The 14009-nt window shown below is 35.9% G+C and overlaps 1 protein-coding gene across 3 annotated transcripts in view; it reads right to left on the minus strand.

The window, feature by feature from the left end:
* ATP11A (ATPase phospholipid transporting 11A) overlaps nucleotides 1–14009 on the minus strand; it is a 131873-nt gene that overhangs the window by 28393 nt on the left and 89471 nt on the right. For all 3 annotated transcript variants that reach the window (XM_072849852.1, XM_072849851.1, XM_072849853.1), the window contains 10 exons: nucleotides 13667–13748; nucleotides 12185–12335; nucleotides 10780–10977; nucleotides 7642–7815; nucleotides 6051–6214; nucleotides 5660–5731; nucleotides 3842–3915; nucleotides 3489–3592; nucleotides 1534–1715; nucleotides 586–837 (listed from right to left, as the gene is read on the minus strand). In XM_072849852.1, the coding sequence (XP_072705953.1) occupies nucleotides 586–837; nucleotides 1534–1715; nucleotides 3489–3592; nucleotides 3842–3915; nucleotides 5660–5731; nucleotides 6051–6214; nucleotides 7642–7815; nucleotides 10780–10977; nucleotides 12185–12335; nucleotides 13667–13748 (1453 nt within the window). The remainder of the gene's footprint in view (nucleotides 1–585; nucleotides 838–1533; nucleotides 1716–3488; nucleotides 3593–3841; nucleotides 3916–5659; nucleotides 5732–6050; nucleotides 6215–7641; nucleotides 7816–10779; nucleotides 10978–12184; nucleotides 12336–13666; nucleotides 13749–14009) is intronic.

Consider the following 14009-nt stretch of genomic DNA (forward strand, 5'->3'; position numbering starts at 1 on the left):
TATCCTTCTTTGCATATTCAAAATACACAGAAGTCAATGGTTTCTTTATAGTTTAGGCCACTTCAAGTATTTTTATGCACACCAGAAGATTTGGTACTATGCTGTTGCCTGTTACCTGTCTGTAAACGTAGACAATCTTCCCTAGAAATAGCTCAGTAGGGCCAAATATTGTTGCTCCCTGAGGCCTTGGTCTTATCAAAAAAGTGACATCACATACTAACTCTGATTACAGGAATAAATCATATCTGCTTCCTTTGTAAAAGTTAGAAACAGTATTTTGCTTTACTATCAATTTTGGCAAGAATAAATATTTTTGCAGTGGAAAAAGATATAATTAAAATGTCATTTATGATTTTTCTTTTAACAGTTAAAGCAGTACCAGGAATGAGATAGAGAAAGAACCATGACTGTGAAAATTTAAACTTATATGGAACAAACTTATACTTAATGGCCATAGAATAATTCACACTTTAACAACAGAAACTGAAACATAGTATGTTGCTGCTCTTAAGGTAAATGATAAATTATTTAATTGTTTACGAAATGCATGGAAGCCCAGGCTTAAAAATTCAACTTTTTCCTTACCCTGAGAAAGTATCCCTGGTTAAGCTGCCATTGTGTCTTAGGACAGTTTTGCTTAGGTCAAAAAGAACATCGTGTAAACTCTGTTCCTCAATTTTCTTCGTGGTTAGCTCAAGTATTTGTGTATTTCTCCGGAACAGTTTGCAAGCATAGCAAGTAGCTGCAGCAGTCTCCATTTTGTCTCCCGTCAGAACCCAGACTTTAATTCCAGCTTTCTGGAGTGCTTCAATAGTGTCAGCAGCTTTTTCTTGTAGTCTGTGGAAGTCAATTGACAACAGACATTGATAGATTGCTTGGAAATGAGAAATTCAGAGGTCCTTATTGAAAGGTTTCCATAACCAAATAGAAAACTTCAATAAAAGTTATCAGATCTAAGAATTCTCCCCAAGGTGTGAATCTAAAGATGTTTAGGGGAGTAGTACATTATAAATAATTAGTTTTGACACTTTCAAAGTGCTTTAAGTTTCACCTTTCATTTATATAGCCTAAAAGACAAGATGCTTCATTCCCCAGACAGGTACTTCAATTAAAACATTTTCAGTCATTTCAGCTAATGGCATCAAACAGTGAAGTACTGCTGAGTTATTAAAGTTACCTCCCAGTTTTAACAGGTTTTGATTTTTTTTAAGACCTAAAGATTCTTCCTTCATTTCCTCAATACCCATTTTGTAGTTCTTTCCTCCAAAACTTTTCCCTACAATTTGTTCAATAAGGTATTACATGAACTGCATGTAAATGGTTTGAATATACTGATTTTCGTACACTTAACTATTGTTACTAGCTTACTAAATTATAAAGTTACCATGTGTAACTTTAGTAAGCTAAGGGTATGGAATTGGTTCAAATAAAGGGTTTTTCAAATAAATCTCTAATCCAGAAAAAGAGTTACAAGAGAGTCTTCAACTACTTTGGTAACATCACTAAACATAAGAAACTAAGAAATGTACTAACCGATCTTCAACAGCTGTAGCACCAAGTAAAATAAAATCTCTTTCTATCTTCTCATACACTTCTGCCAATTTCTTTTCCCGATCCTGGAGGGCCAACTTTGCGTTCTGAAGCAGCTTCTGTGCAATGCCATATTCTTCTGCTGTGAGCTTTTTATATGCAACGCACAACGTTCGCAGTCCCTCCTACAGAATGTAATCAAAAGAAACAAAATGCCTCCTACAAAACTCTTCTTAGACTTCTTGCTGGTGTTTATGCTGGTATATTTGAAAAATTGGAATGATTTTAGAATTAAGATGAAGAGTCCTACTACCCACTTTTATAGTGAAGTGAGTGTAGTATAGACTAGTACAGTATAGTCTAGGCCAGAACATGGGTCAGCTTGATTCTGTGTTGCTCTGTAAGCATACAACCTGAGGGACAAACCTCAGTCCTGCAGAAGAGAAACAGTTCAGCCACCCAACTGGATGTATGAAATTACCCGGGAAAGGAGAGTCAAGGTAAAGGTTTCCTTCCCTATGTGTATAATTAGGTAGGATGAGTCAGAATAAATAACAATCATATAAATAGTAGCTCTGCAGAGTCTGATTTTGATGCTGTCTTGCAGCAGAGACAGGGACAGGGACAAAACATCACAGAGAGTGTTGAAAGTGAAAATCCAACTGTGGCATTTCAGTCAAGTGAAAACCAGAATTTAGCTGTGGGTGTTTCAGACTTTTGGACTGTATGAGTAAGAAAGGGAGTGTATAGACTGTGTAAGGCAGGAAAAAGCTGCTACAAAGAAAGGAAGCTTTGCCACCTCAAATATATTGCCTCTTACAACACCATTTAACTGGCACTTTATCTTCATAAACTTTAATCCAGTAGGTCTTCGTATAGTTACTTATTACCAATCCAAGAAGGATTAAGTATTAAAAAATTTCCCTGAGTTTTGCTATTGATAAGGACAGGTGCCTGTATCCTCTTTCAGAAGCTTCTGTATGTAGGAGCCAGCCCTATTTCCAATTATCCAGGATGAAGAAATAGCTCTTGGTCTGGATTTCTCTCTTAGCAGACATTGGATGGATAAGATATGTAAACACTTCTTTCAGTTTCGCTAGCCTCCTTCACTTGTAATTATCAGAGACAGCTGTTTCGTATAGTAAAGCTTAACAAAGCACTTTGGCAAAGAGCTTTGAAGTTTCTGTTCAAAACAAAAGCAGGTAACACTGTAGGTATTTTTTTCACATACCTGTAATAATACTTTGTTTTCACTTTGAGTACTGGATGCCAGCAAATTTTATCCTATTTATAAGACTGGCAGTCATATTCCATTGCAATGGGTTCTGCATATTTTTGGCTGAATTCAGTATTTTAGAACTCCAAGTACTACCTTTTAGGTAAAACTATATTCTGAATTTCTTTTAAAGATGATCAGGCAATTCATAGTTCATTTTTAGCAAGCAAAAATGTAAGTATAAGGATGATCACTGCACTGTTTCCCCACGAGAAGCGCATTTGTTGCTACACTGTGCTCTAATGGATTTTCTCTTTTAAGAGCTTGTAAAGCAATCAAAGGCAGCAAATCACAATTGCTAAGTCTGGGGACTGAAAGCCAGGATGAGATTTTCAGTGAAGTTTTTCACTTTTCTTTCATTCAAAAGTTAATTCAAACCACCACAGCTGTGAAAATGCCATACTAAAAAGCTAATTGATGACCTCTGGTATAACATACTGTTGTGCATATCTAATGCATTCATATCTCACCACAACTGCCATGTGGAAGATGAGATGGAGGACAGATTCAAATAAGGGAGTAACACAGATTGCTACGCATACAGCCTGTGTGCACTTTGGCATAGAATAATCTCGGTGCCTGGAAAGACAAATCTGTTACCAGATCAAGCAGGAGGTAAGGACACTTAATTTTTTTTTTGACACTGACATCACCTGAACAGATCAACAAAATGGAATCTTACCACTGCATTGCGTTCAACTCTGGATCGCACTTGGTCAATTTTGCCTTCTTTAACTCTAGGAAATATGGAAGAATCTGCTCCCTTACAAAACAGAAATATATCACCTAAAAGAGACAGCACATGGAATTCAAAATGGCCAAATATATCTTTCTTCAAAAAAACACCCAAATTACTAAGTCTTCAAAAAGATTTCTTACAACTTTTTTATAATTTGCACTCATGCTGGTACCCGGTCTCCATTTTAATAAAGGCAGGCACACAGACTGTGATTAATGCTTAACTCTTTGATAAACCTGAAATAAATTTAAGCAAAACAAAAACATCTAAGAACAAACAGAATGTGACAGCCCTACCTGTTGAAGATTTAACGATTACACTCATTCGCCGTCTCACAGAATCAAAACTCAAAACCTCTAATAATTCAAACCTGAAACAGAAACAGAATATTTTTTAAACAACTCCGCTTTTCCAGATCCCTAAACTGGTTATTACGACTTTGAGCATATCAAATAAAACATGACTTCTAACATGAAAATTATGTTGAGTCCTATGGAATATGGAACTAGTACAGAATGAAACAGCAGGTTACAAATAATAAATAGGGGAGGCTCTCAGCTCCTCATTACTTGAAACAGAATTTGTCTGCATGATGTTCGTTAAGTATCTTTGGATACATAGTCAATATAATTTAAGCAGAAGACTAGAAACCTTGCAGTAGAGCACTATCCTGCTTATAAAGTAAGTAAATTCCTACCTATAATACCTATGCATAGCCTTAGAACTTGAAATGCAAAGGTGTGGACACAGAAGTCTTTAATATTTTTCTCATTTTGACTATTCCTATCTGCCAAAAGTGCTCACCTAATTTCATGAATCTTGCTCAAGTGTTGACTGACAAGTTATTCAAGTGAAAAAACATTTCTTTTTACTGGTTTTACATTTGCCATTGTTTTTACGATTTGATTTTATCCCATGTTCCTTTCCTTTCTAGGAGGAAAGATGAACACAAGCTCCTGTTGTACTGTTTCTGTATAATTCATCAGTTTATATACTTTTATCATTTACTCTCTTAGCGATTTCACTTCATCTAAGAGAGCCCCCTTTTTTCCAGCACAAACATAAGCATCTCAGTCATTAATCCCAATCTCTTCCGGATTCATCTGTTAATATTTTGCTTATAAAATAGATCTGCTTATTTAATTAGATCATTCAGTTGTAAGTCCTTACAACAGCCTGGGATTCAAACCTGTGTAAGGCCACAGTGTTTATTTCATTAAAAGCTACAACAGATTCTAACAAGGAGCTGGGATCAGGCCTATGTCTACAAACTGTGATGCGTTTTGGAGAAAATTCCTAATAATTACAGTGCTTTCATAAATCCCCAAATTATACTGACTCCAGTTCTTATGAGTTGAGCCACAAAAGTCTGAAGTAACCTTTGGGAAAAATCCTCCATATTCCCCTAAAAGGGGGAAAAATAACAGCAGGGTTACTATATTTGTGTCCGAGTTCTTGTGTAGTTAGCAGAGTACACATGCAGGAAGACACAGATATACTATAGCCTTAACCAGTAGACATCTACAGAAGTGTAAGGTAACATTTTCAAAAGTATGTACATCCCATTAAATAGCTGTACTACTTAAATGTTATTGAAAATTTTACTCATATTATGGTCTAGAAGATTTACTCTACATGTCAAAGGAAAATGACAAAAAAACAGCACCTATTTTAAATTTTCTTCGAACCAGCTATGAAAATTTATTCTACAGATATTACCTTCCTGTAAATTATATAGATTATTTGTGAACAACAAATGGGGTACATACCATTTTCTCTTAAGAAAATATTATTTACCATGTAACAAAGGAAAAATACCTATAGTTCCTAAAACTATTAGGAACTATTAGATTAGGTCATGAACCCCACACTACACCTTTGTTGTTATATTAATATTTTGTATTGCATATACTGTCAAACTAACAGACCAAGTGAAAATATAGAACTATAGGGTCTATTAAAATTATAAATATTAGTAGAGAATTTATTTTTCTACCAGAATGTACAATTTCTGACTTTTCTGAATTAAAAATTAATGTATAGCGAAAGAATGATTTATTAAACACATCAGTAAAAACTCATCAGTCTATTTTGTTATATTTTTAACCACTCACTTCTCTATGTTATTTTCCCGATTTAAGATCTCCATAAAATTGTCCTTCAGCCTTAGATAGGTGTAACCAAGTCTGTAAAATGAAACACACATCAAGAGAATGAATACAACAAATAGGTAATTGTCTAGTTTAAGCACGTCATAAGGATTTAAGACCGAGCTTATCTTCTGGAAAAAAAAAACAAAAAAAACCCAAAAACCACCCACAAACCAAAAAACAACACACCAAACTTTTTAGTTGATTTATGAATAACCATGGCTGTATGTTAAGGAAATCATCAGCTCTAGATGGTTTGGTGTTTGTTACTACGATTTTTGTGCTGAAAACAATTTTGAACTTCAGTGATTAGATCTCTAGATTAAAAAAATAGAATACCTAATTACATACATACCTCTGTATTCCCTCAACTAAAGCAACTTCATCAGGTGATGACGAGATATATATACAAGATCTTCTTGAGAGATGGTTTTTCTTCAATCCATCTACACTGTCATCATCTTTTACCTGAACAGTGTGGCAAAGACAAAGAGCTCGGAAAAATAGGTCCTCTCTCTCCTAAAAAATAAAAGGAATGGTTGCCATTACGTGTGATCACTTTCAAGTATTCCTTTGAAACCTTTTCTTTTGGAAGGTTAGCAAGTCACTGATTACTACTATTTATTATCAGATAAAGGCAGTGTCACAAGTCACCTGCCCTTTAGGGGGAGCCAAGCCCTTCCCAGTGGTAACCACACCACTGCTTAATAGCTGCTAGCGCTACTAGCATTGCCATGCAAGTCAAGCTGCTGATGCCCAAAAAAGACAGCATGCGTCTTTTGCCTCCTCTGAGTGCCTAGATGTGGCTAAAGGTTTTTTTCTTTACTTTTGCTTAAACTTTAACGACCTGTATTAAATACTAGTCACGGTACAATTTTAGGAGTCCCGAGTCCAGACAGAGGGACGCAGCACCTGGAGCACAAACGTTAACAGGCTTCACAGATTTCAATTTCTTACGCAGCTTGAACACCTCTCAGAGCTATATAAAATAAAAGGACCGTGGACATTTTGGCAGCTGGAGCAAACAACTTCTATAAAGTTTCAGATGGTTTGGTAATGACAGCTTCTGACATCAGAAAGAGATTTCTATTTCATGGATACCTGGCTGTGTTCTACCTGTATTTTTGTGTCTGAATCTTATTCTTCTGTGCTGTTCAATACAAACCGTCTGTGTCATTGTAATTCCAAGATAAAACTACAGTGTACCTTGGGACCACATTCTGAGGGCCATGGGCGAGAGCCATAAGGCTGTTGAATTACACCAACATATTTTAAGAGGCCTTGTTTTGCCATAGTGAAGGGTATGGCCAAAGTATGATTTGAGACTGTATTGATATATTTAAAAATATACTGTCCTTTGGCTATGATTATCATGCCCATTTACACCCTGCTCATCAGTTGACACGTGAAGTCTCCTTGATTTTCAACTAACTTTGCTTTACACAACAAAAAAGCCACAGCACATACATGCTGTGTGTAGCACATTTCAGATGTGGCTATATTAAGTCACATTAAAAAGTAATTTAATTTGATCATAAACCATTCTCTGGCCACATCTTCACTCAGTGATGACTAAGTAAGTGTTTGCATTGAGCATTCATTTTCCCCCTTGAGGAGTTTCCTGCCTTGCTTTCCCTACTGTAGCTAATGTTAAACAGAAATCAGCTATTACGTTTCTTTAGCTATTAACCAGAGAAAGTTCCATATTTTGGGGTTTTATTTAATTCAGTTTTACACCTGCAGTAAGTTGGGAAACTTCCTATTAAACCTTTAAATCTTACTCTAAACTAGGAAAGGAAAACGTCTATGTTGTGACGTATTTCCTGCCATTATCTACTTTGATTAGAGAAATTCAAGGATGTTATATTTCTAATATTCCCTTCATCAGCACAGTTCAATTTTCATGTTTCATTGTAAAAACAAGAACCTAGAAAGAGACATCATACCTTTCCACTTCCTCCTGGAGAAGAATCAATCATATCAATGCCTGTACAGTCGTGGAGAATTTGGCCATTGCAGATAACGTGTGGTACATAAACGTGCCCTTCAATGCAACATTCTACGAATTCCATATTGTTCTCAGTTAACGTTCCTGTTTTATCTGTGAAGACATACTCAATCTGCAAATGAGCACAAATTAAAAACAGCAGGAATATGAACAGAGATTTTCCAAGGTCTCTAAACAAAACTGAGATTATTACTGGACTACACCTTCCTTTAAAGATCCTTATGCAGGCTCTTTCAGAAAAGCAAGACAACAATTTCTTTTGGGAGTCATCTTCCACAGGAATGTGGGCCATGAAAGATTTTATCTTACAAGAGTATCAGCAAAGCTATCTTTTGCCTCATAGCACATATAAATAATGTGTTTAACCTACTTTCAAGTTTAACCTACTCTTCTCTCAAGCTCCTTTTTGGTTTTTAATGTCTTTCTTGCTGCAAGACAGATATTTATGGAAACAAAATGCATGCAAATTCCATTTCCCAGGGATCATTATTTAATGTACGTGCCTGGATTTGGATCAGTTACTGTCAGAAAGGTCCTTAGGGTAGTATCAGAATTCCCCACTACAATTATGTTAGTTTAAATGAGGACTCTGGACTAATGGTCACATACAGTTACACACAAGGGCACTGTTATTGCCCTGGAAACATTCCTTTTGTCTCAATATTGAATTTTTCATTAATTTTATCTTTTACAATGAGCCCCAGCATTTAAGGATAACAACATCAAAAATAAAACCAAAACCTGAACTATAAACCAGAACAGCTAGATCGGCACAAGCTCAATTTTGGATATTGGATATAGGTATTGTATGCAGATTGCATGAATATTGCATGATAAACTGAGAGCATTATGTAAGGATAGGAATTAAACACTGGAAGTAAGGCAATTATTTAGTATTTGTCAGATTGTTTAACAAACTTCAACATTTATCAAGTGCATCAAACAAAACAAAAACCAAATTTTTGCTCTCAGTCATAAGAGAAGTTATTAAATATGTCAACTTTCCTAACTAGATTAACTTTTCTAATATTCATTCCTCTGAAAAGGCAAGTTTCCAAATTTTCCAATGGTTTATTATCTGTGGACAAAATACCCATATCCAACTTTTTTTCAAAAGGCCAGGATTTATATGGATTTCTTTCATCTTAAGTCCTATATTCAGTTTCATAATACATTTATACAAGATACAAAATGCTATCAAGCAAAGGTCTTTTATTCATTCAGTGTGCTGCTTTCGGATCAACACCCATTACATGAAAAAAGGAATAAAGCGTGTATCTCACTGTGACAGTATTTACTACAACCACAAATAAGGATTCGCAATCAAAGCCTTCATTAGAAATATGATGTATAATATATTTCAAAAATGTAGAAGCAAAATTTAGTTCATTGGATTCATACTAATAATGCCAAGTACTGATGAGGGTCCCATTTTAGGGACGACACTTTAAATTTAGTAGTAGTAAGTTAGTTTTTATAACAGAATCACAGAATGGTTGAGGTTGGAGGGCAGCTCCGGAGGTTATCTGGTCCACCCACCCTGCTCAAGCAGGGCCACCAAGAGCTGGTTGCCCAGGACCATGTCCAGACAGGTTTTGGTTATCTCCAAGGATGGAGACTCCACAGTCTGCCTGGGCAACTCAGTCACTGTGACAGTACAATAGGGCTTCCTGATGTTCAGACAGACCCTCCTGCTTCAGGTTGTGCCCATTGCCACTGGTCCTGTCACTGGGCACCACTGGAAAGAGCCTGGCTCCATCCTCTTTGCACCCTCCCTTCAGGTATTTATATACATTGATGAGATTCCCTCCTGAACCTTCCCTTCTCCAGGCTGGACAGTCCCAGCTCTCTCAGCCTGTCCTCACATAGGAGATGCTCCAGTCCTTTCACCATCTTTGTGGCCCTTCACTGTACTCCCTCCAGTATGCCCGTGTGTCTCATACTGGGGAGCCCAGAACTGGACACAGTACTTCAGGTGTGAGTAGACACACCTACAGGTGTGAGTAGACGTACCAGTGCAGAGTAGAGGAGAAGGATCACCTCCCTCCACCTGCTGGCAATACTCTGTCTAATACAGACGAGGATACTGTTCACCTTCTTTGCTGTAAGGGCACACTGCTGGCTCATGTTCAACTTGGTGTCCAGCAGGACTCCCAAGTCCTTTTCTGCCAAGCTGCTTTCCAGCTGGGTGGCCCCCAGGGTATCCTGTGCCCCATCATCCAGACCACTAATGACCGTGACTGGACCCAGTATTGACCCCTGGTGTACACCGCTAGTTACTGGCCTCCCAATAGACTTTGCGCCGCTGACCACCACCCTCTGGGCCTGGCTGTTCAGCCAGTTTTCAATCCACCTCACTGTCTGCTCATCCAGCCCATAATTCATCAGTTTCTCTATGAGGATCTTATGGGAGACAGTGCCGACTGTCTCCCATAATAATAAAATACTGGGTACCACCTTTTATCCAAATAGATAGGTGTCCCTAAAAGCTTAATTACTAGTTAGGCCGTACAAAAATAAGGAAATACCCCATCTGATTTATTTATTTGAAACTTATGAACACAGTTTTAATTAATAGAGATGCCTAATATTTTCTCAAAAAATATTCATGCATATATGTGTCAAGGTGATGATTTTCTTGACACAGAATACTAAACATAGAATTTATTTTGGAAAATGAGTGACAGTCAATCATTTCACTAGATGAAACCTGTGTCGGGAGATTTGGTGTCAGTCTAGCCAGACAAAAAGGGGTTTTTTTTCCATCTGACTTTTACTCTAAGGAAGTTAGGTGCTTATATAATCTCCCTCTATAGTCAAGGGAGAGAAATCATTACCTTCTTAAAGTGTTTATCCTTTACTAATACAGTAATACTAATTGACTTCCACTGACTGGCTGAGAAAACAGAATTTTTTATTCTGAAAATCAGAAGATCTCAAATTTTATTTTTAAAATTAATCAGCACTAAAGAAAATACACACTAAGCTGCACAATAAAATTTGAAGTGACAATTTAAAAAAAAAAAAAATTATGGTAGAAACAGTTGAAAAAAATTTATCATTCGATGAAATTTACCTGTCCCAACTCTTCATTGAGGTCAGAAGTATTCACCAGTGGTCCTTCACCTGTGTCCTCATCAAACATTTCCTCATCCCACGTAAGGAAATAAGAACCAAGAAATTTCTGCATTTCCACAGTGACATACATGGATACAGGAATAATGTAGTTGAAAAGAACCATGAATGCAAGGAAGTCTGTAAAAGCTCGAAGAAACTGCCAAAGAAACAAGATGAAAATATTAATTTTTCATGTACCATCAAAAACTGAAAGATTACTACATACATTTGCAAATTTTTTTTTTCTAATAACTTTCGAACAGTAAGCAACACACTTCACAGCTCACAGTTCAGCACAGGATGTATACCTTCATGATTTATAACATCACAACTAATTTGGCATGAAGAAAGAAACTTTTTTCTTTTAAATTTGTATTTTTCTTTGCAGACATACAGGTGTAGAGTACAGTTACACATCATTGTTGTAAAGTTCTAGAGCAACTAATGAGAGTGGTGAACACCTGTATTAGAACAAGGAAAACAATAAAATGAACATTCGCAAATTACCAGAAAAATATGATAAAACTACAGTAACTCATTCAAGGATTATCAAATTACATAACTTTTAGGCAGCATTTCATTAATAAATACAGGGTTTCCCTTCTGTCTCTCAATACAAGTAGAGTGTGTGCACACAACCTGGCTTGATTTTTTGACTGGTGGAGACAGGTTGAAGGTATAGTCAATCTGCTGAGCAGGTTGAGACAGCGTTACTGGTGGTAATGAGAAATCTAGAACGTGCCTGGCTAGCTGTGCTCATCAGGCATTTAGGGTAAAGAAGGAAATTTTCCCCTAGTCTGATTGGGAGGATTTAGTGAAATAATATTATGCTTTCTGTACTGCTGGGTTCACTTCGTTACTTTGGATCATCTGGGTACCCATTCCGGACTATGTCCTTGCTCTGTAAGGACACTGGACACTGGTAGCTCTGTTGCTGGTCTCTAGTACTCATGACAGAGTTACAGGGCTATATGAAACCAAGCTTTTGAGGGGTATTTTTACAGAGATTCCTACAGCACGTTCTTTTGAACACACGTCTGTTACATGATTGCCAATAGTTGTGGGATTCCTTTCAGTCCTGTATTTCTCTGAAGAGGTCAGTCCTTCAGTAAATCACATCAATGACATAACACTCCAAAAGACTTTCATGAGGCTTTTTATATTAAAACAGACATTTTCTCATCAGTTAAAGTCACACATACAACTTAAGTGCAAAAATTTAATATACAAGATTTCTACAAACATACAGTCACTGTTAGCAAAAAAAGCAACAATTTATGATTGGTTGTATATGCTTTTCAGTAGGATTCTTATACATTAAGGGTTTAGTGAAACTTTTTTTGTATTTTAATTTATTTCCATACCAGATTTCTTTTCCTTTCTGGCTCTGTTTTCTGATTGTACCATGGCTCATCACGAAATGGTTCACTCTGCCAGACATACTTCAGGACAGTATTTATTAGTGCTTTACTGATGAGAATACAGAGGTATACAATAAGAAATACATTCATTGATCTAAAAAAAAAAAAAGGCAAGATAAAAATTCCATTAGCGTATAAACTACAGAGTTTATTAAAAAATGTTATACTTGGGCTTCAGCTTAATATTTGCTGCAAGTCTAACAATGCTATGATGTTAAATAATTGCTCTACAGTGTTTTCCCAATGAAGAATAATATTACTGAGGACCACTTTCTATTTAAAATGTTAACTGCTATAATTGTTTCCAAAATGCGTACAACACATTACCAAACTTAGTATATTAGTGAAAACAATAGCATATGTGGAATCATAACAGAATTACCGGGCTTGTATCTGAAGACTTTTTTATGCCATTTCCCTGAACCAATATAAAAACACTCACATAAGCACTTTTATAGAAATATAAATCTATTGAGAACATTTTCCTGTGTAGCTGTAATGGTTTAACTCTTTCTATACAGAACTAAAAAAAGAAAGAGCAAGAACACTTCACATTTAAAATTATATTTACATTAATGATGGGCATGAACTAAAAGCCATGGGTTATACATCAATAACAACAGAAAGAGACACAACATCATTGCTCAGTCACTGCGTAAGAGAAGGGCTATCAGCTGGTCAGTACATCTTGCCTTAATCAATGACTTTTTTTTTTTTTTTTTTTTTCCCCACAAGGTTGGACACCTTACTCAGAGCTGATGATTTCAGATAGCAGAGTAGGACTAGAAAATAATCCTCTCTATTTTAAAAAAAGTAAGCAACCAATGTCAGCTCATCCCTTGAGGACAGCAGTGTCTTCCTTTCCCATCATATATGCATATATGGAACTTTTAATTTTAGCTAAACCATAGAAAACCTGCCACAGACAGGCTTTGTGTTACTGCAGTTGATCCAAAGTGAAGCGCATCAAAAGAGTTATTTTTACTGAATTCAAGACTTAATTGTAATGAAAAGGAATTTTAGGATATTGAAGCACATAATCTGGGAAAACTGTCAGTAGGTGTACTCTAACCAGTGAAAGAAAAGTCTTCTGGAACAGCAAAACACATTATATCTTAAAAAGGTAAGCATTATATTAAGGTGGCTTTTTAAAAATATTTAACATTTAATAAAAATTCAGTATTGAGAACCTCATTTATACAGCGTTATATAACTCATTTTATAAGTAAAAAATGATACACAAAAAAAGGCAAGTTTTAAGCCCCTCTACCTCTTTTTTAATTTAAATGAATGAAACACACACTTTAAAAAAAAAAACAAAAACAAAAAAACAAACCAACAAAAACCACCAAAAAAACAAAACCCTTTTATTCAGCATTCAAACATACAGTTTTCCACCCCCAAAATAAATATTAGAAATTTTACTTTTCTACAGCAGATCGCTTCTGTGATTTTGCCTGGTAATTTAATGCCATCTTAGTTTCCATGCCTGTGTAGATAGCAACACCTGAAATTAGACAAAATGTTTTACTAAAGATTGCACAGTACAATAACTTAATAAAAGCACAATTCACTAGCTTATTATACTCTGTCATTTCTTTAATTCTCTGTAGTCTGAAGAAAAAGAATAAAGATTTGGATGATACTCAAAAACTAGAAATGGCTTTAATACCTTGGTTCTTACAGGGAAATTTTAAGCAGCATTTACACCCCATTCCAGAGTCACAGTTCCCAATTTGCTAACATGTTGCTATGTATCAAAGCCAAA

This window comes from Ciconia boyciana, chromosome 1 (genome assembly GCF_034638445.1).
Source record: "Ciconia boyciana chromosome 1, ASM3463844v1, whole genome shotgun sequence".
In the NCBI taxonomy this organism is placed as follows: domain Eukaryota; kingdom Metazoa; phylum Chordata; class Aves; order Ciconiiformes; family Ciconiidae; genus Ciconia; species Ciconia boyciana.